Genomic DNA, 22,592 nt, shown 5'->3' on the forward strand with positions numbered 1-22,592 from the left:
GAATAAGAAATCGCAATGGGTCTCAGAATGAACTGCATAACTAATATTCTTTAGGCAAATTGTATTTACCAACCCCTGTGATTGGCTGCAATCACAGGGAAGATGAGTTGCAAGAGACAACAGACTACTATCCATGTGATTACATTCCAAAACAGAGAACTTCTATTTTAAAGCAGGCCATGCTGCTTAAAGGAAACAGTGCTGTTTAAAAAAAAAAAATCCATTCTGCAAAAAAACAGACTGAGCAGGCAGTAGTAACCTGGACTACTCCCTACTTACACTGAGGCGACCACCTCGATCCACATAGGAGAAATGGTCAAAAAAGGACCCCTTCCCCTTTGCGAATCAGTTACAGCCTCAAGTATGCAATGTGCCATTGGTCAATAGTTTGAGACTGGAACAGGGGTTGCAAACCATTGATTCATACCATACCAGCTCACAGCTTGGAAGGAACATCAATTTCATGCCTCTTATGAATTGCAAATCGATATAGGTTGCTAGACCCGTTTTGCGATTCTGAAAAACGTTTCCATATGGCAAAATAGGGTGACTACATAATAAAAGGGGTTTTTATAGATGCAAGCGCTGTGATTTTGCAGAACACTGTTTGCAACCACAGAAGTTCATAGTAGAGCGGGCTCCTCATATTTAAGAGCTCACTAAACTAAAATGTTATGGTGAGAAACAGATGCAGTACATGGAAGGTGCACAGTTGGCTTTATGTATTTCAGACCCATTTGGAAGAAGTGGTACTGAGCTTCAGCTGGACTGTGTTCCCATTTCACTTAAGTCTTACTATGTCTTGAAATCAGATTACTGATTACTGTGCTCGGTATTTTCATCTTGACTAGAGTTTGTCTGTGTTAATGCTACTTGTGCCTTCAAACAGGTAACATTCTAGTATCAGAGTTGCAGAGAACATATAATGTCATCAAGGAATGATGGGATGATTTAACAGAAAGGTGTGCATGTTACGCAGATGGAGGTCAGTCAGAGGGAGGGAAGCGATGCAAATTGGAAGGAGCTGTTCCATCAAGTCTCAGGAGGAGTTTTCCATCAGGTAGTCCTGAGGTAATTTAGGATTTTAGAAATCTCATGGGAGGGATCCTAGAGTCCTAGATTGTTTACTCAATTCGGTAGTACCTATGCTTATGCTCAAGTGTGGCTGTGCGATGAAAGCTGGACACTGTAATCACATTACTATAGGTGAACCCACAGGATCATATATTTGACAGCATGAACAAAGGTTAACACTAGATGAAGGTAAATAAGGCAGTAGGTAGGACACAGTGAATGAGGACATGTGATGCGAAGTGACTGTTTGTGTCAAGCCCAGCTTCGCAGGATTTGGTTGCAGCAGAATATGGTCCACCTCCAGATATGACCCACACCCAACCACGAAGGGGAACTGGGTGTGCGAAAGATCAGGCGGGGGAAAGGAAGGGAAGGGACAGCAGTGGATAAAAGGATCTGAAATGACAAAACAGACAATGATAATACACAGCAAGAATGTCTACTCTCATTAAGGTCTCACTAGTATGCGAGTATACCTGTATCAACCAAAAAGCCACAACACCTGAACACAGCTGGCCCGCCTAATGCTCTCCTCGAACCTAGTAAAACAAAAGAAGACAAACTGAAGTCACACGCTTCACGTTACAGTCACGCACAGCGCTACCATGTCTACCCTAGCATTCCCTTACATAAGCAGCTTGTTCGAGGGGCGGTCCGGCATTCGTGACACGCTGTGGAAAAGAATTGTCCCGCACCCAAAAGGCTATAAACACAAAATCCACTGGAGATGAGAAAGCTCTCCCAGGCTGCCTCCCTAAAGTCTCGAATGAATTCCCCAAAAGTCTCGAATGGTTTCCCTAATAAAGGTTCCGTAAGGCTTCTTTGCCTTTTTAGTGTCTACTCAGATACCAGAGACGGTGCACATGCGGTTCCTTTCCCGATGTGTCACAGCTCCCGCTCTGATGACTACAGGCAACGGGGCACCCAACCGCGGTTTGCTCACCTGCCGGTTGATGCCTATCCCTCTAAGGAGTTGCGCTGCAACTCTTCAGTTACTCGACGGACACGCCACTGGTGCCACACGTACTCACGTACTGCCCTCTCTGTGTCCGCTCGCGTCTTCCTTCGGAGCTTCGTCTCCGTCCACAAACCCAACGGCGCTCTGATTCCTCACTCCTCCGCTGCTCGCCGAGGAAGAGTTCAATCCTTGGTTCAAAATTACGCGCAACTTCCGGTGCGCCCGCACTCCCTATATCCTGTGAGCCTAGGGGGCTCCTGGGTATTGTAGTTCGTAGGGTTTTTTCGGGAGGCGCGGCCATGGTCGGATCCTGACAGTTGGTCCCCCTCCCCTAGCGCCTTCCAGGCCCAGGTTTCAGAGGGAATCTGCGGTGAAAGGAACGTATGGCTCTGGGTGCATGTACATTCCTCCATGGTTCCCAGGAGTCATCTTCTGTTGGATAACCTTTCCAGGAGATGAGATACCACAGTTCTCCTCTCCTCAGCTTGGAATCTTTGATGCTTCGGACTTCGTATTCCAGGCCTTCATCTTGCAACACCGGAGGTGGTGCTCGTTGGCGGGCCCCACGTGCTGGCTTTAGAAGACTACAATGGAACACCGGATGTATGCGAAGTGTACTGGGCAACTTTAATTTGTATGTTACTGGATTGATCTGACGGAGCACCTGGTAGGGTCCTATGTAACGCGGATGAAAGATGCTTCGTATCTTAAATCGTATATTCTTAGTTGACAACCAGACTCGATCTCCGATCTGGTATTGTGGTCCCTCCCGTCGGTGTCGATCTTCCCATCGTCGCTTTAGCTTGTTGCAAATGCCTTTTTACCTGGCGATGTACCGAAAGAAGTTTCCTGGCTTGTGACAGAACCGTGGGTTGGTTTCTTACTTCTTCGGGAATGGAGATTGGCAGAACCTTCGCTTCGAATCCAAACGTGGCATGGAACGGTGAGAGGCCAATGGAGCTATGCCATGTATTGTTATAGGCCAATTCCGCCATCCAAAGCATGTCGGTCCATGAATCCTGAGCCTCGCTGGCGTAACATCGAAGGTACTTCTTCAGGGTTTGGATCAACCGCTCCGTTTGTCCATCTGTCTGAGGGTGGAAGCTGGTTGACAGAGAAGATTCGATTTGTAGTGCTTTACACCAAACTTTCTAAAACCTCGCTACAAATTGCGGGCCTCTGTCCGAAATAATGACTTCCGGTAGGCCGTGCAACCGGACCACGTGGGTTAAGAGGAGTTGTGCCGTGGCGCTGGCTGTTGGGAGGTTAACGCAAGGGATAAAATGCCCCATTTTCATGAGTCCATCCACCACCACCATGATGGCTGAGTTTCCCTTCTCCTTGGGTAATCCGGTGACGAAATCCATACTGATGTATTGCCATGGGCGACGGGGAGTGGGTAACGGTAGAAGCATTCCTAGTCTTCCCCTTGTGTCGGTTTTTGCTCTTGCACATACTTCACATTGCGCTACCCAGGACTTAATGTCGTTGGGGAGAGATTTCCACCAGAAATGGCGTTGTACTAATTGCAAGGTTTTTCTTATTCCTGGATGTCCTGCTAGTGGGGAAATATGACACCATTCGAACGCCTTTTTCTGTAGTTCCTTTGACGGCACGAATACCTTATCTTTATAGAAAGGTAACCCGTCTTTTACTGACCGTTCTTCCTTGTCTTGCGCCCAGTTGTCCCAATTCCTGTGTGGATGCTGTTTTCTTATGTCCGATAGGAAATTCTCAACTCGTACTACACACAGTACCTTTGAGGGATGGATTATGGGTTCCATCTTGTGTTCCCGAGGGACCTGATTGGTGGTTTTCTGTCTGGACAAGGAGTCCGCCTTTTTGTTGTCCACCCCTGGACGATAGGTCACCACAAACTCGTACTCTGCGAAGAACAACATCCACCTCATTTGTCTTTGGGAAAGGTGTCTCGCGGATTTCATATATTGGAGGTTTCTGTGGTCTGAATATACTGTGACAGGATGTTGGGCTCCCCATAGATAATGCCTCCATTCTTGAAAGGCTTTCTTATTGCTAAAAGCTCCTTTTCGGCCACAGTATAGTTTCTTTCAGCGGGGTTGAGTTTTCTGGACATATATGCCACGGGGTGTAGCTGACCGGTGTCTTTATCCCTTTGCGATAAAATGGCTCCTACTGCCTCATCTGAGGCATCCGCTTCAACCACGAAAGGGTGCTCTGGTTGTGGGTGCGCTAGTATGGGAGCCGTCGTGAAAGCGGTTTTTAGGTATACAAACGCTGTATTCGCTTCGTCGGTCCATTGGAACGGCACTCCTTTTTTGAGCAGTCTCGTGATTGGTACGGCTACCTGGGAAAAATGTTGGATAAATCTGCGGTAGTAATTTGCAAAGCCCAAGAAGCTTTGAACCTCCCGTACGTTCATGGGAATAGGCCATTCTTGGACTGCAGAAACCTTTCTCTCAGCCATGCACAACCCCGCTGGACTAAGCATAACTCCTAGAAACTCCACCTGCGTCACTCCGAATTCGCAATTACTTAACTTGCAGTAAAGTGAATGCAATCTTAGGGTATGTAGTACTCGAAGTACATGTTGAACGTGTTCTTCTGTGGTGTCCGAGTATATAAGGATGTCGTCAATATACACTACGACACAAACATCCACATAGTCTTTCAGGACGTCGTTTAGAAAGTACTGGAATGCCGCCGGGGCGTTACACAACCCGAACGGCATTACAGTATATTCGAATAACCCATATCGGGTTTTAAACGCCGTTTTCCACTCATCCCCGGCCCTCATGCGCACCAAATGGTATGCACCACGTAAATCTAAACGTGTGTATATTTTGGCTCCTTTAACTTGGTCCAGCAGGACCGGGATGAGTGGTAACGGGTATATATTGCGAATGGTGTTTTTATTTAGAACGCGGTAGTCCACACACGCTCTCAATTCCCCGTTCGCCTTCGGTATAAAGAACAGGGGAGAAGCCGCAGGGGAACGTGATGGTCTTATAAACCCTATAGCTAGGTAATGATCTAAATATTCTCTTAGGTGCCTAGTTTCGGGCACCGAAAGGGCATACACCCTACAAGCTGGGATGGTGGCTCCCTCTACCAGGTCTATCCGACAATCGTAGTCCCTGTGGGGAGGCAGTTGCTCGGCTTCCTTCTCACTAAAAACATCCTGATACTGTGAGTACTCTGCCGGTAATGAAACGTCCTTTTCAGCGGCAGTGGCTACTGAGTGAGAATGGGTCAAAGACTCGCTCTGTGAGCTGCAAGTATTGGAAACGAGGTGGTCCCGGCAATGGTCGGAAACGAAGTGCACCGTCTTTTTTCTCCAATCTATCGTAGGGTTGTGGTGTCTTAACCACGGCATGCCCAGAATCACCTCATATTGGGGGGCATCAATTATGTTAAGTGAGATCATTTCTTGGTGTTTCTCCTCCCCTACTCCCACACTCATGAGCAGCTCATCGGTTTGTTCTACAATTAGCCCCGATTTTAGCGGTTTGCCGTCCACCGCAAAGACTTCCTCCGCGGTCCTCCTCGGTACCCTAAGTAACCCCAGTTTCGTAACCAGCCCGCTGTCAATAAAGTTCCCGGTGGCTCCCGAATCCACCATAGCCTTAATCGTAGAACAGGAATCTCCCTGAGTGAGTGTACTGGGGAGCACGATATGTGTTTCTGTATCGTGGGCCTCGGTTTTTGCCAGGGACGGCAGAAGCCAGCCGGATTCCTTATCTTGTTCTCCCGTTATCTTCGTCTCTGCAGTACCTATCGGGGCCAACGTGGACACGGCTACTTTCTTTGGTCTAATCCAAACTTCGTTGGATTTCGGTTTTGTGGGACAGTCCCGGACGTAAGGTCCTTTTTTGCCACAGTACATACATAAGCCTTGTACCCTTCGGCTCTCTCTCTCTTCTCTGGTTAACGGACTCTTTACTACTCCTATTTCCATAGGTTCAGAAGGGGCTTCAGGGCTTAACGCCACCTTGCGTTGCGGTCTCTCACCTCTGTACGCTCCCCTATCCCACCTTTTCTTTTCTCCCCTTTCCATCATCCTCCCATCTAAGCGCAAGGTCAAGTTAATCATGTCGGTACAGGTGCTGGGCTGAGGGTCTATTTGCGCCAGCACGTCCTTCATTTCATCACGTAGTCCTTGATAATATAAGGACATACGTTTTTCCTCCGGCCAGGCTGTTTCTGCTACCAGCCGTTGAAATGTGGTTAGATAAGTAATCAAATCCCCTCTCCCTTGTTTTAGTTCGAGGAGTTCCTTATCGGCGCTAAGCGTGGTAGCTCGTCTGTCAAACACTTTTTCAAACTCTGACCTGAAAGCATCCCAATCTGATAATACATCGTCATTGTTTCTGACAAGAGGGACAGCCCAATTAGCTGCATCCCCTACCAGATAGGAAATGGCAAATGCCCCTCGGGAGTGATTAGTCGGAAAGGATGCTGGTTTGCAGGAAAAATGAAGCAGGATTTGAGTCAAAAAGACTTGCACCTTCAAGGGATCCCCTGCATACCTCTCGGGAGTTGCCAGGGGTATGGGTGGAGGTACAGTTACTTGAATCTGCGAAGCCGCCGGGGCGACGTCAAAAGGATTCCGTGACAACCGCGCTACTCTATCTCTTAGGGCTGCGGCTTCTGCTTTAGAAGCGGCCAACTCATGCTGAACAGCCAATAGCGCCTGAAGAACCTCATCCGGGGTGGCCATGGTCTACCGCAACCGAACCGGGCAAAGCTATAATTCGTGGGCGCGTAATTCTGTCAATCCCAGCTTCGCAGGATTTGGTTGCAGCAGAATATGGTCCACCTCCAGATATGACCCACACCCAACCACGAAGGGGAACTGGGTGTGCGAAAGATCAGGCGGGGGAAAGGAAGGGAAGGGACAGCAGTGGATAAAAGGATCTGAAATGACAAAACAGACAATGATAATACACAGCAAGAATGTCTACTCTCATTAAGGTCTCACCAGTATGCGAGTATACCTGTATCAACCAAAAAGCCACAACACCTGAACACAGCTGGCCCGCCTAATGCTCTCCTCGAACCTAGTAAAACAAAAGAAGACAAACTGAAGTCACACGCTTCACGTTACAGTCACGCACAGCGCTACCATGTCTACCCTAGCATTCCCTTACATAAGCAGCTTGTTCGAGGGGCGGTCCGGCGTCCGTGACACGCTGTGGAAAAGAATTGTCCCGCACCCAAAAGGCTATAAACACAAAATCCACTGGAGATGAGAAAGCTCTCCCAGGCTGCCTCCCTAAAGTCTCGAATGAATTCCCCAAAAGTCTCGAATGGTTTTCCTAATAAAGGTTCCGTAAGGCTTCTTTGCCTTTTTAGTGTCTACTCAGATACCAGAGACGGTGCACATGCGGTTCCTTTCCCGATGTGTCACAGCTCCCGCTCCGATGACTACAGGCAACGGGGCACCCAACCGCGGTTTGCTCACCTGCCGGTTGATGTCTATCCCTCTAAGGAGTTGCGCTGCAACTCTTCAGTTACTCGACGGACACGCCACTGGTGCCACACGTACTCACGTACTGCCCTCTCCGTGTCCGCTCGCGTCTTCCTTCGGAGCTTCGTCTCCGTCCGCAAACCCAACGGCGCTCTGATTCCTCACTCCTCCGCTGCTCGCCGAGGAAGAGTTCAATCCTTTGTTCAAAATTACGTGCAACTTCCGGTGCGCCCGCACTCCCTATATCCTGTGAGCCTCGGGGGCTCCTGGGTATTGTAGTTCGTAGGGTTTTTTCGGGAGGCGCGGCCATGGTCGGATCCTGACAGTTTGCTCACTTTAAAAGCCAGCACAACCTACAACATAGTATAGTGGCTCAAAGGGATTAATGCATTCTCAGTAATACCTCTATAAAAGGAAGATAATGGGCCTGATTTTGAGTTTGACAGACAGGTTACTCCATTACACACATTACAGATACCCAGTCTGCCTTATTACAAGTGCCACAGGATATAATGCACGTGTAATAGGGTGAGCAGGATATCCGTCTCATTTGTGACACAGTAACCATGCGTTGGAGAGGTTTGGGCTGCGTTCAGTATAGTGTTGTAACTGAAGAGAGAGAGGTGTCCTTAGACAAACAGAAACAGAAGTATATATTTTCATAATTGCATTTATAGGAGGTCAGGTGAACACTTCCCTAGAACAGATCTCTTGAAAGGGAATGATACTCATTAGATTTATCTATTGGGTAAATTTAAACCTAGGACGTATTTAGTGGCTACTGTGTCATGTTTTAATATTAGATTAACCCTTTTACCGTTGTGGTCTAAAAAGGAAAGGCTTTACATAACCTGAAGAAATACATTATGTGAGAAAGGTTGAAATGGTTGTGACCCTCCTAGAACAACACATTAATAACTCTGCCAAGGGGGCACAATTCCATCTTAGCATGCTCCATGGTATAAATCAGCTCCTACCAGTCTCTGACTTCAAACAAGTCATCCAAGTCCTAGCTTTATCAAGAATGAATTCTGGTAACCACCAACTAGTAGAAATCCTTAAAATCCAGATGCACTTGGTTCCCTTGAAGAAACCTTACACTCAGCCACCAGACTGGTTACACAAAATGTGATTGTGTCTTGTCAATGGGCATGTTAGGAGGCATGGCTTACTGATTATGGGCCAGTGGGTGTGGGGGAGCAAACCATTTCACACCAAGTCCATTTCATAGAAGGAAAGCCTGGCAGTGGTCACAGAGTGTCAGCGCTGCCTGGAGCGAGAAATGTGCTGCACTAAGTTGTCTTGCCAACAAACTACTTTTCCCACCTGTCCTTGAACTTTCACTGTAGGAAAGTGCCCCTTTGTGTATGGCCACCCGCTAGTTTATGCTCAAAATGCTGATGGTTATGACCACTGTTCCCTCCAAGGTGCGCGCATGGGCGGGCACGCACCTATATCTCCTGGAGCGCACTTTGAATTACAAAGTGCGCACAGGCAACTGAGGACCTTCGCGCCGCCGCTTTTAAAATGCGTGCGGCGCGAAAACGGTCAGATTGTGTCCCTTTTTGTAAGTAATCATGTTAATCGCAGCGCCCGTCAAGCGCTGCTATTAACAGGATTACTTTAACAAAGGCACACAATCTGCCCGGCTGTTCAGTGTTGTGCCCTATTAACAAATGAAAGGCAGCAAGTCTACAAGCATGTCGTGCTTGTAGACTTGCTGCATTTCATATGTGAAAGGCAGACCGAGCAAGCAGGGGACAGAGAGCCGGAATGGGTGTCTCAAAGCAAAATTTGGGTCTAATGAGTGACATTTCAACAACTATGAGTGACATAGTCTCATGAGCAAAACACGCAATGAAGCCGAGAGAAATATAGAAATATTAGAAATTACACGTATTTGAGCAATGGTAAACCCAAAGAAGATTTTAACTGCTGTAAAGCACCTGTAATGGAAGGGCACGAACACGCACTTGTGTGTCGAGGTCAGGAAGTCGAAGACAGGCATCGGTCTTCCTGTAATTTAACTCAGCAAGCGCTGAGCTGCAGCAGCAATTACTGGGGGCCTAGTTTGCGAGAGCAGCATTGTTGTAGCAATGTGATGTAAACCTGATGCATTTTAACCGATAAGCTTAAAAACTTGACTGTGTGTACCTTTATGGGCGATAACATCCTATGTGAACTTTGGATTTTCGAGTATGTCCAGCGTACATCATCTTCGTGTGTATTGTTTTCAGCCCAGTTATGGTTGACAGCACCAAAATCTCACACTGCCCAGTGAGGATGTACATTGGCATTACCACGGTGTCCGCCATAAGCAGATGTCTGGGCTGTATTCCTTTCTGACATTTAACTTCTATTGGGTGGGTGGGGACCGAAATTACAGCTTTCCGAACTCTGCCTGTATGTGACAGTCACTCCATTTTCTCTCCCCCCTTTGTGTTGTGCACAGCTAGACAGGGCCCTGCAGCCTGCTCTTTATAAAGTGATTGACAGGTGCATATGGACTTATGCTGGGTGAGGGGCAATTGAGGCAGCGCTGGAGCGAAGCAAAGTGGGGTTAAGTATCCACACCCTGTGGGTAAACGTCCCCATCAACTAAAAATATGTGACCTGTAGTCTAGATCAAATTACACAGACAGCTGCTCACTGTCGTAATGAAAGATAATTATTTAAATTATTACCTGTTTACGGCGAGCAGCATTTCAGTTTGCCAGTGCCCACCTCCTTATTCCAGGTTGGTCAGCTGTCCTGAAGGCCCAGGGCCGCTGCACAACCAAGTGAAAGTCAGTCACTGACTCCGTGACTGCACAAGACTCAGACCCCAGGCTCGGCAATATAATTGAATTTGCCGTGGGTGGTGGACGCCTCAGCCTGGGCGGCCAGAACATTAAGAGCAGCAACTCTACCGCAAGCTGAGTGCCATGATTGCACCAGCGCCGCCCGCAAACAGTACCTCCCCACGCATTGGCAGCAGGACATGAAGAGCCCCGCACAGCGCCACAGGCAGCCAACTGACTGCCTGGCCCACCCCGTTGTTTCATTGGGCACTACCTCGTAAGGTCAGGCAGCAGGCTCCTGATTCAGAGCCGCGCGGCGCCACAGGAATTGAGATACATTGTAGCAGAGCAGGGAGCCTGCTAGCAGCCGATAGCTCAGGTACGAGGCCCCAAGCCTGCAGGAACAGCGCGCGACGTAGGCCAGTGCGACGTGCTGCCAGCTACCACATACTCCACAGTGCAGCGCTTCAGCAGAGACACATAAATGCGGAATACATCATATGCATGACAATGCATTTCAGTGCGGTGATGCGGAGCACCACACTGAAGTGCGTTAGTCTAACGCCTGATGCGTGGTACTTGGCAGGACTGAGACTGGGATGTCGGGAGACTGAGGGGGGAGGCCCTGGCGGGGGTCGTGGGCATGCTGAACGAGACCAGGCTTGTCTGTCTAGCCTAGCGAAGCAGGGGACATAAATAGATAAACTTGAGTGTCCGAAGAAGACAAAGGAATTGTATTATAGTACGTTGGGAAGAGAACTACTGTGAGAACTTGGACAATGCATTAGGTGGTCCGTGACAGGAGGGTTGGTTCAGGGGTTTGATCAGGTAAGATTTCCATAAAGGTTTGGAATGGCAGAACCATAACGGGCAAGCAGGTGCTATAGCGAAAAATGGACATTTGGTGGGGGCTGATGCGTGGAGACAGTGGAGCAGGGTAAAGGGGGATATTATGAGGTTATACTTGGGCTGAGGTGGTTTGGCACTTTAATGATGCATGCCCTGTGACATATTAACGTCGCTTATATGACAGAGCTTTGTATCACATTATCACTCGTAGGTGTGCGTCCGACTAACTATTTCAGAAACTACTACGAACACAATTTAGGTCTGTGGACACCCCAGGATCCCAGACAGTGCGTGGCATCTTTAGAGCTTAACTGTATAACTCTTTATAAAACACCTACACCCTAAATTAAAAGATTGCCTTCCCATACCAGGTCCTTTTTGACGAATGGGCTTCATAACAAATCAGACACGCTGAAGACGTTATTCATGTCCCCTATATAACCCTAGTGATATCATCCTCGTTACAGTTTCCTAAATAAAGTAAAGGCATGCATTACATTCCTGCGTGTCATTACAATCCTAACTCGCTATTCCAATCCGAGACCAGCGTCCCACCCTCAGCTTCACGCTGACGTATTGGGTTTCTCTGAGTTGTGTCCTCCGTTCCGTTGGAACCTATTTTTTGTGTGTGTTAGGCATGCCAGATGACAACAAAAGGAAGGCAGGCATGGTGGGATTTCATGCACATTTTCATCCAAAGTGCCCCTTCAAGACAACCAGTGATTTCATCTTCACTTGTAATAGTGTGTCTATGCACATGGGTCCTTCTTTCCGATTACCTACTCCACACCAAAGACAGCACCTACCAATTATCTGGTTACTACTCTACCCTAACTCACACTCTTAGTTCTTGCAAGAAGAGAGAGTAGTAGTCTCTTTGCTCCTGCTCACTTCATTCATTGGTGCAGTACTTCGTGCTGCCGGGCTTCTATAACCTCTTCACAGGTCTGTGCCTCCCTGTCTTGGCTCTCTGGGTATCTGAGGATCTCTGTAGTTCACTACAGCGAAGAACACCCCATTAAGAGGCACCGATGACCATCAAGGTGAGCCCTTCAATAGAGCTCTGTGCATCTTCTTTTTCTTGGCTGTGATTTTGGCCTGGCAACACCAACGGTAACGTTCAAATTCAGGTCTATTTGATTAATCTGTGAGCCAGGCATGACGACCCCTGCATTGTTCAGTTGCAGTCACCTAAGATTCATTCAACCATTTATATTTGCAATAAAGAAACACATATTGCTTTATTGGTTCTGTGAACCATGTACTTATGCAGCTATTTGTGTTGTTGGTGTGTGACTAGAAATTCATACTCTATCTGCCAATGATGTCACTGGTGAATACATTACCACTTAGAAGTGGGTTACTTAAGCAGAATTTTTCTGTGCTTTATATCTATGCTTCAGTGATATATATTAGAACCGCATGTTTATTTGAACTAAATAGTCACCTGTTACTTTATTTCATTTAAAGGCGTGCACCTTTATAAAAAAAAAGATTTATAGCTTACACATTATAAAATAGCTTCTTTGTACTCTCAAGGAAAAGAGGCACGTTAAACACACCAAGGACTCCTAAATAAACAATGACATTTTAAACCAACTGAAACACAGGCCTATTTAGTATTACATTCCTGCTGACTGAGGAGTCCACAGATTTTTACTAACGTTGTGCCGGTGCAGCCAGAAAAGTGCAGAACCCCACTATCATTTCCGCCCATAATGATTGACAAGCCCAGACTTTGCATTTCAGTGCAGTGGTACGGACCACCACACTGAAATGCGTTAGTCTAATGCCTGATGTGCGGTACTTGACAGGGCTGAGACTTCAGAGACGATTTAAGGCATGGCTAAAGTGGGCTCTGGCCCAGGGGCCCCAGCCTTTAAGGGAAGCCTCCTGATAGTCTTGCTGTGATGACCTTGAATAATTACTAAACCGATTGTTTTGAATACCATTTTCCCTTAATTTATTTATAAGATGGGTGATATGTGAGAGTCTATTATAGCCATTCTGCAGAGAAATGTTTATTTTTCATGCAAAATCCATAAAAAGGTTTCTTTTAGATCGCAATAGGAACAAACATATGACCTGGCCTAAGAGGGCAAGAAAAAGCTGAAACAAAATCATAAATTCAAACCTGTTCTGAATAGGGGCCCCCAAAATAGGTTTGGCCCAGGGACCACAAAATCCTTAAGATGTCCCTGGTAGACTTGCTGTATTTCTTTGGTTAATATGGCGCAGCTGCGGGGCCAGTGCCGGCTCTAGGGAGGTGTGACCGGTGCCACTGTACCGGGTGCGGACTTCAGGTGGGTGGGTGGGGGTTGATGCCGTGTTTGCAGGTATATTATTGTTTTAATAGCACCTACTACGATGTTCCTTGACTCCAGCAGTTTTCATGCAATAATAAATATGTCAAGATAACTCTCTGAGTTTTCTCTAGTGGAAGTTCTAAGGTAGTGCAGAGGGTTAATATGCCTGCTGCAAAGAATGTGCAACATGCAGATCTCAAAGTGCCCGGCTGTCCCACGGCGGTACCTATAAAAAAGGCACTGAAATGGGAACGCCAAAGCCAATTCCTGCAGGGCATAGACTGCTAAGTCCATGCCCTGCAGGAACTTGGGGTGCATGCACACGGGGGGCATAATATGTACCCCCCTGCATGTATCCCCAGCTATGCGATCTTGTATAGGCTCCCGACATTTCCACACCCTGTGAACAGAGCTCTAGTTGAGAATCTTTAGTGAAATCTTATATTGGTACCACTGTTGGAGTCCTGTGCTTTTCTAAAGCCGAAGTGTACTTGCCTGTGTAACTAATTCCTGTCATGGTGTGTGTATGTAAATTGCAAACCTGCCTTAAGAGCCATCATGTGGCGCTGTATGTGTGGAATGCACCGTATTTTCATTTTTTAAGCAAAAATTTGGAGTGATGTTTGCACTGATATTTGTCACTGCACCCCTATGCGCGGTCCAGTTCTTGGCGCACATAGCATTGGCTGCAGCACACAGAGACCCAACACTGCCTCACACAGAGGAAAACAATTTGAGGGAACATTGGTTATGACTCTGCACTGGAGTTTGCTGCCAAGGCCTGTTGCCATCTCCTTAGATGAGCAGACAAGGGAAGAGTAAAATCAGAAAATGTAAACAGCAAAGAGAATGAGAAATATCTTCATGGAACTCTGTTGCCATCTCCTTAGATGAGCAGACATTCTCTAGGGGAAAAGGTAACGAGAGTTATCAAAGGTAAGCCCAGTCATAATCTCTGGATATTTTTCTTTAAATGGAAGGTGATGTGAAATAGAGAAGTGACAACACTGATTCTTCGTCCACAGGAAGACATGTATTATGTTTCTTTTTTTTTTTAATGACTAAATTGATTTAGTTTTCAACAATTTCCACATAAACCTAAACAAAATCACATTATTATACATAAGGTATACAAGCACTGTAGACACAGTATCTTGGTCACACACTTAGTCCAAGAGTGCCCACCATTTGCTCCAGATCTTCTGGGAGCATCCCTGTGCCTTGTAGATCATTTATTCCTGGCGTGCACGACAATCCATGTCCCTCTGCCAGACCATCAGTGAGAGGGGCTTTGGCGACCTCCAGTTATGAGCGATGACTTCTTATTCATTTTAATTTCCTATTTTAATGCCCTCTTTAGTCCTGACCACATTCTCCTTGTGCTTATCCACTGTGTGTCTTTGGTTCCGATGAGGGTTCTATTGGCACAAGGGATCGAAGGGTCCATGCTGCCTCAGCAAACTTGAAGACAAGAATGTGTCTCCCAACAAGAACCTGACACCATCACACATGGATTTTTTTAAAGCTGGGTAATGTCCTGCATTGATTGACATTTTGTTTAGTTTATACTTGTCTCAGACATTCATAAATCTGTTAACATATTGTAATTGGTCTGGATAGGTAGGATCACCAACATAACACAACAGCAATACAGACAACACACACAGTTCTTTTCAACAAGGTCGAAGGAGAGAGTAAAAGTTGATTATGCATTACTTGCAAAATAATGTGTTGGTTTTGGAGTGGGAACCATACCATTGATGACAAACTGCCCCTATGAGATCTGGGGGAAGTGACTGGCACCTCTAAAATATTCCCATACAAGGATATTTGAGGAGACAATAACAATTGTGTTGCGTATATTCTCTAGTCCGTTATTTCATCATTTATGACTAAATATGAGTCTATTAGTTGAGTGAGGGAATAAATATTCACATTTTTATTTAAATAGCATTCTTGGGCGATAGTGACTGTGGCTGTATACCTGCGTTATACTAGCTGTTAGGCTTTCTCATGTGAAATTCTGCCTTAACCTTTTGTGGTTAAAATGTGTCTATGTGAATGTACCAGCCTGTGTTTACATGGCCAGGATAGGAATAAAATATTAAGATGCGGTTCGGGGTCACTAGGAAAAGTTGTGGTGTGACAGTGGGTTGTATGACAGAGGTACGCATGGCTAAACCATGCGTGTCTCTACAATGCAGCCGCAACAATGAATGCGTCTTAACAACGCATTCCTTTACCATGCATGCCTTTACCACGCAACTTTGTAGTAAAGGCATGACTGGTAAAGGCATGTGTGGTAAAGATCACACCCCAGCACCCTCTGCCCTGAGCCTTAAAAACTACCCCAAACCCTAAAAACAACCCTGATCCCCCGAGCCCTAAGCACTACCTGACCCCCCGAGCCCTAAAAACTACCCAGACTCCCCCATGAGCAGTAATTACTACCCCGAGCCCTAAACAACAGCCTTATCCCCCTGAACCCTAAAACTACCCCGACCCTACAGAGCCCTCAACACTACCCCAAACCCCCTGATCCTGAAACCCTACACCGACCCACCCATGAGCCCTAAAAATGATCCCAACATTCCCAAGCCCTAAAAACTACCCCAACCCCCACTCAGCCCAAAAAACTACCCCGATCCCTGTGAGCCCTAAAAAGTACCCCAACCCTCAAAAACTACTCCCCCCAAAAAACCTGGCCCCAACCCCACATACCACACCGTGTCTTCTCCCTATCCTTCCTCTTCCTATGCCCGCCCATCCCAGCAACAAGACCGCGCACTGTCTTAACCATGCATATGCGTGGTAAAGGCAAGCGTGGTTTCGCTTGCGGGGAAACGGCATGCGTGGCTCAGACCGCATTATAAAGGCCGTTTCCCGTGAGAGAGGGATGCTTATTCAGGTATGGAGACTTATTGAGGAACTCTGGAATCCTCTAGGAGAGGTGTAGGCTGATAGAAGAGTGGGTTACAAGAGGTGTGATAAAGGCAACATTTGATGTATTTCTCGAGGCTTTGATCCGCCTTCTACTGCCTTGCATCCCACATCATATAGGAGGAAACATGCATACCTCTGACAAAGATTTACAGAATAAAAGTCTGGTGGAGCTCTATGCTTGATGTCTTTTTATTTAGGTCCTAGGATTACTGATGCTTATCCTTTTTCATTACAATGTTGATTAAGAGCAAAACTGGGAATTCAGCACCCAAGACTGCTCCCTTGGCAAGTAAAATCTGGCTTCAATGTGTATTTCCAGTTATAGGTGTCCCTGTTTGTCTTGAAGCAGACCGCTGCTGTCTTGTCACATTCACAAGCTAGTTGTCCACAATCGTTTGAGGAGCCTCCTGCTGCAAAGAAAAACAACATGAAGTCATTCCAGAAACTTGCAGCGAAAGGTCAAGTCATTGCAAACATCAGCAAATAGGGTGCTTTGCTGCTCCTAAAGAGACCGTTATACACTGAGGGGCAGATTTACAAGCCCCCTGTGCCACCACTACGTCACTTTTCATGACGTACTGGTGGCGCAGAGGGCTCCTCCATATTTACAAGGAGAGGAAAAGCCACCCTGCGTGACTTTTCCTCTCCTCGTAAATATTGCCCCTTCACACGCAGCACTGTGCGTTGAACGGGCGTTCCATGGGTGTTGCTGCAACACCCATGGAACAAGACACATCTCCAGATTTACGAGAAATCGTAAATCTGGAGATGCGTGTGAATGCTACGCCACCCTAGAGGTGGCGTAGCGAGGCGCAACGAGGAGAAATGTTTTCATTTTTCCTCGTTTTTTCTTCTTTCAATGCGTGCTGCATTCTACAGCACACATTGAAAGAGGAAAAAGCCTCTTGTGATTGCAAAAAAGGTTTACTTCGGATTTGTCGGTCTAAAACAATTGATTTCTTATAATAGTCTGAGCTCCTGGAAAAAGTTTTGTTATCAGTTAAGCAGGCTAGAATTATCTATAGAATGGAAAAACAGGATGAGAAAGTGCCATATGTCCTAAGGTTCGATTTGCAAACAGCTGTCGTATTTTGTGCACTAAAATTTAGCAAATCGAATCGAATAAGAAATCGCAATGGGTCTCAGAATGAACTGCATAACTAATATTCTTTAGGCAAATTGTATTTACCAACCCCTGTGATTGGCTGCAATCACAGGGAAGATGAGTTGCAAGAGACAACAGACTACTATCCATGTGATTACGTTCCAAAACAGAGAACTTCTATTTTAAAGCAGGCCATGCTGCTTAAAGGAAACAGTGCTGTTTAAAAAAAAAAAATCCATTCTGCAAAAAAACAGACTGAGCAGGCAGTAGTAACCTGGACTACTCCCTACTTACACTGAGGCGACCACCTCGATCCACATAGGAGAAATGGTCAAAAAAGGACCCCTTCCCCTTTGCGAATCAGTTACAGCCTCAAGTATGCAATGTGCCATTGGTCAATAGTTTGAGACTGGAACAGGGGTTGCAAACCATTGATTCATACCATACCAGCTCACAGCTTGGAAGGAACATCAATTTCATGACTCTTATGAATCACAAATCGATATAGGTTGCTAGACCCGTTTTGCGATTCTGAAAAACTTTTCCATATGGCAAAATAGGGTGACTACATAATAAAAGGGGTTTTTATAGATGCAAGCGCTGTGATTTTGCAGAACACTGTTTGCAACCACAGAAGTTCACAGTAGAGCGGGCTCCTCATATTTAAGAGCTCACTAAACTAAAATGTTATGGTGAGAAACAGATGCAGTACATGGAAGGTGCACAGTTGGCTTTATGTATTTCAGACCCATTTGGAGGAAGTGGTACTGAGCTTCAGCTGGACTGTGTTCCTATTTCACTTAAGTCTTACTATGTCTTGAAATCAGATTACTGATTACTGTGCTCGGTATTTTCATCTTGACTAGAGTTTGTCTGTGTTAATGCTGCTTGTGCCTTCAAACAGGTAACATTCTAGTATCAGAGTTGCAGAGAACATATAATGTCATCAAGGAATGATGGGATGATTTAACAGAAAGGTGTGCATGTTACGCAGATGGAGGTCAGTCAGAGGGAGGGAAGCGATGCAAATTGGAAGGAGCAGTTCCATCAAGTCTCAGGAGGAGTTTTCCATCATGTAGTCCTGAGGTAATTTAGGATTTTACAAATCTCATGGGAGGGATCCTAGAGTCCTAGATTGTTTACTCAATTCGGTAGTACCTATGCTTATGCTCAAGTGTGGCTGTGCGATGAAAGCTGGACACTGTAATCACATTACTATAGGTGAACCCACAGGATCATATATTTGACAGCATGAACAAAGGTTAACACTAGATGAAGGTAAATAAGGCAGTAGGTAGGACACAGTGAATGAGGACATGTGATGCGAAGTGACTGTTTGCTCACTTTAAAAGCCAGCGCAACCTACAACATAGTATAGTGGCTCAAAGGGATTAATGCAGTCTCAGTAATACCTCTATAAAAGGAAGATAATGGGCCTGATTTTGAGTTTGACAGACAGGTTACTCCATTACATACATTACAGATACCCAGTCTGCCTTATTACAAGTGCCACAGGATATAATGCACTTATAATAGGGTGAGCAGGATATCCGTCACATTTGTGACACAGTAACCATCCATTGGAGAGGTTTGGGCTGCGTTCAGTATAGTGTTGTAACTGAAGAGAGAGAGATGTCCTTAGACAAACAGAAACAGAAGTATATATTTTCATAATTGCATTTATAGGAGGTCAGGTGGACACTTCCCTAGAACAGATCTTTTGAAAGGGAATGATACTCATTAGATTTATCTATTGGGTAAATTTAAACCTAGGACGTATTTAGTAGCTACTGTGTCATGTTTTAATATTAGATTAACCCTTTTACCCTTGTGGTCTAAAAAGGAAAGGCTTTACATAACCTGAAGAAATACATTATGTGAGAAAGGTTGAAATGGTTGTGACCCTCCTAGAACAACACATTAATAACTCTGCCAAGGGGGCACAATTCCATCTTAGCATGCTCCATGGTATAAATCAGCTCCTACCAGTCTCTGACTTCAAACAAGTCATCCAAGTCCTAGCTTTATCACAAATTAATTCTGGTAACCACCAACTAGTAGAAATCCTCAAAATCCAGATGCACTTGGTTCCCTTGAAGAAACCTTACACTCAGCCACCAGACTGGTTACACAAAATGTGATTGTGTCTTGTCAATGGGCATGTTAGGAGGCATGGCTTACTGATTATGGGCCAGTGGGTGTGGGGGAGCAAACCATTTCACACAAAGTCCATTTCATAGAAGGAAAGCCTGGCAGTGGTCACAGAGTGCCAGCGCTGCCTGGAGCGAGGAATGTGCTGCACTATGTTGTCTTGCCAACAAACTACTTTTCCCACCTGTCCTTGAACTTTCACTGTAGGAAAGTGCCCCTTTGTGTATGGCCACCCGCTAGTTTATGCTCAAAATGCTGATGGTTATGACCACTGTTCCCTCCAAGGTGTGCGCATGGGCGGGCACGCACCTATATCTCCTGGAGCGCACTTTGAAATACAAAGTGTGCACAGGCAACTGAGGACCTTCGCGCCGGCGCTTTTAAAATGCGTGCGGCGAGAAAATGGTCAGATTGTGTCCCTTTTTGTAAGTAATCATGTTATTCGCAGGGTCCGTCAAGCGCTGCTATTAACATGATTACTTTAACAAAGGCACACAATCTGCCCGGCTGTTCAGTGTTGTGCCCTATTAACAAATGAAAGGCAGCAAGTCTACAAGCATGTCGTGCTTGTAGACTTGCTGCATTTCATTTGTGAAAGGCAGACCGAGCAAGCAGGGGACAGAGAGCCGGAATGGGTGTCTCGAGGCAAAATTTGGGTCTAATTATGAGTGACATTTCAACAACTATGAGTGACATATTCTCATGAGCAAAACACGCAATGAAGCCGAGAGAAATATAGAAATATTATAAATTACACGCATTTGAGCAATGGTAAACCCAAAGAAGATTTTAACTGCTGTAAAGCACCTGTAATGGAAGGGCACGAACACGCACTTGTGTGTCGAGGTCAGGAAGTCGAAGACAGGCATCGGTCTTCCTGTAATTTAACTCAGCCAGCGCTGAGCTGCAGCAGCAATTACTGGGGGCCTAGTTTGCGAGAGCAGCATTGTTAAAGCAATGTGATGTAAACCTGATGCATTTTAACCGATAAGCTTAAAAACTTGACTGTGTGTACCTTTATGGGCGATAACATCCTATGCGAACTTCGGATTTTCGACGTATGTCCAGCGTATGTCATCTTCGTGTGTATTGTTTTCAGCCCAGTTATGGTTGACAGCACTAAAATATCACACTGCCCAGTGAGGATGTACATTGGCATTACCACGGTGTCCGCCATAAGCAGATGTCTGGGCTGTATTCCTTTCTGACATTTAACTTCTATTGGGTGGGTGGGGACCCAAATTACAGCTTTCCGAACTCTGCCTGTATGTGACAGTCACTCCGTTTTCTCTCCCCCCTTTGTGTTGTGCACAGCTAGACAGGGCCCTGCAGCCTGCTCTTTATAAAGTGATTGACAGGTGCACATGGACTTACGCTGGGTGAGGGGCAACTGAGGCAGCGCTGGAGCGAAGCAAAGTGGCGTTAAGTATCCACACCCTGTGGGTAAACGTCCCCATCAACTAAAAAAATGTGACCTGTAGTCTAGATCAAATTACACAGACAGCTGCTCACTGTCGTAATGAAAGATAATTATTTAAATTATTACCTGTTTACGGCGAGCAACAAGACTTGGACCCCAGGCTCGGCAATATAATTGAATTTGCTGTGGGTGGCGGACGCCTCAGCATGGGCGACCAGAACATTAAGAGCAGCAACTCTACTGCAAGCTGAGTGCCATGATTGCACCAGCGCCGCCCGCAAACAGTACCTCCCCGCCCATTGGCAGCAGGACATGAAGAGCCCCGCACAGCGCCACAGGCAGCCAACTGACTGCCTGGCCCACCCCGTTGTTTCATTGGGCACTATTTCGTAAGGTCAGGCAGCAGGCTCCTGATTCAGAGCCACGCGGCGCCACAGGAATTGAGATACATTGTAGCAGAGCAGGGAGCCTGCTAGCAGCCGATAGCTCAGGTACGAGGCCCCAAGCCTGCAGGAACAGCGCGCGACGTAGGCCAGTGCGACGTGCTGCCAGCTGCCACATACTCCACAGGGCAGCGCTTCAGCAGAGACACATAAATGCAGAATGCATCATATGCATGACAATGCATTTCAGTGCGGTGATGCGGAGCACCACACTGAAGTGCGTTAGTCTAACGCCTGATGCGTGGTACTTGGCAGGACTGAGACTGGGATGTCGGGAGACCGAGGGGAGAGGCCCTGGCGGGGGTCGTGGGCATGCTGAACGAGACCAGGCTTGTCTGTCTAGCCTAGCGAAGCAGGGGACATAAATAGATAAAATTGAGTGTCCGAAGAAGACAAAGGAATTGTATTATAGTACGTTGGGAAGAGAACTACTGTGAGAACTTGGACAATGCATTAGGTGGTCCGTGACAGGAGGGTTGGTTCAGGGGTTTGATCAGGTAAGATTTCCATAAAGGTTTGGAATGGCAGAACCATAACGGGCAAGCAGGTGCTATAGCGAAAAATTGACATTTGGTGGGGGCTGATGCGTGGAGACAGTGGAGCAGGGTAAAGGGGGATATTATGAGGTTAGACTTGGGCTGAGGTGGTTTGGCACTTTAATGATGCATGCCCTGTGACATATTAACGTCGCTTATATGACAGAGCTTTGTATCACATTATCACTCGTAGGTGTGCGTCCGATTAACTATTTCAGAAACTACTACGAACACAATTTAGGTCTGTGGACACCCCAGGATCCCAGACAGTGCGTGGCATCTTTAGAGCTTAACTGTATAACTCTTTATAAAACACCTACACCCTAAATTAAAAGATTGTCTTCCCATACCAGGTCCTTTTTGACGAATGGGCTTCATAACAAATCAGACACGCTGAAGACGTTATTCATGTCCCCTATATAACCCTAGTGATATCATCCTCGTTACAGTTTCCTAAATAAAGTAAAGGCATGCATTACATTCCTGCGTGTCATTACAATCCTAACTCGCTATTCCAATCGGAGACCAGCATCCCACCCTCAGCTTCACGCTGACATATTGGGTTTCTCTGAGTTGTG

The 22,592-nt window shown here is 46.3% G+C and overlaps 1 protein-coding gene across 2 annotated transcripts in view; it reads right to left on the minus strand.

Annotated features, from left to right (window-relative positions):
• Positions 1-14,457: 14,457 nt before the first annotated feature.
• The window catches only part of LOC146867297 (basic phospholipase A2-like), an 84,800-nt gene continuing 76,665 nt past the window's right edge, over positions 14,458-22,592 (minus strand). The window contains exon 4 of one of the 2 annotated variants that reach the window (XM_085614886.1): positions 14,458-16,769. In XM_085614886.1, the coding sequence (XP_085471012.1) occupies positions 16,621-16,769 (149 nt within the window). In that variant the 3' untranslated portion in view covers positions 14,458-16,620. The remainder of the gene's footprint in view (positions 16,770-22,592) is intronic. The other variant, XM_085614887.1, reaches the window with a different exon arrangement.

This window comes from Triturus cristatus, chromosome 1_2 (assembly GCF_964204655.1).
Source record: "Triturus cristatus chromosome 1_2, aTriCri1.1, whole genome shotgun sequence".
Lineage (NCBI taxonomy): Eukaryota > Metazoa > Chordata > Amphibia > Caudata > Salamandridae > Triturus > Triturus cristatus.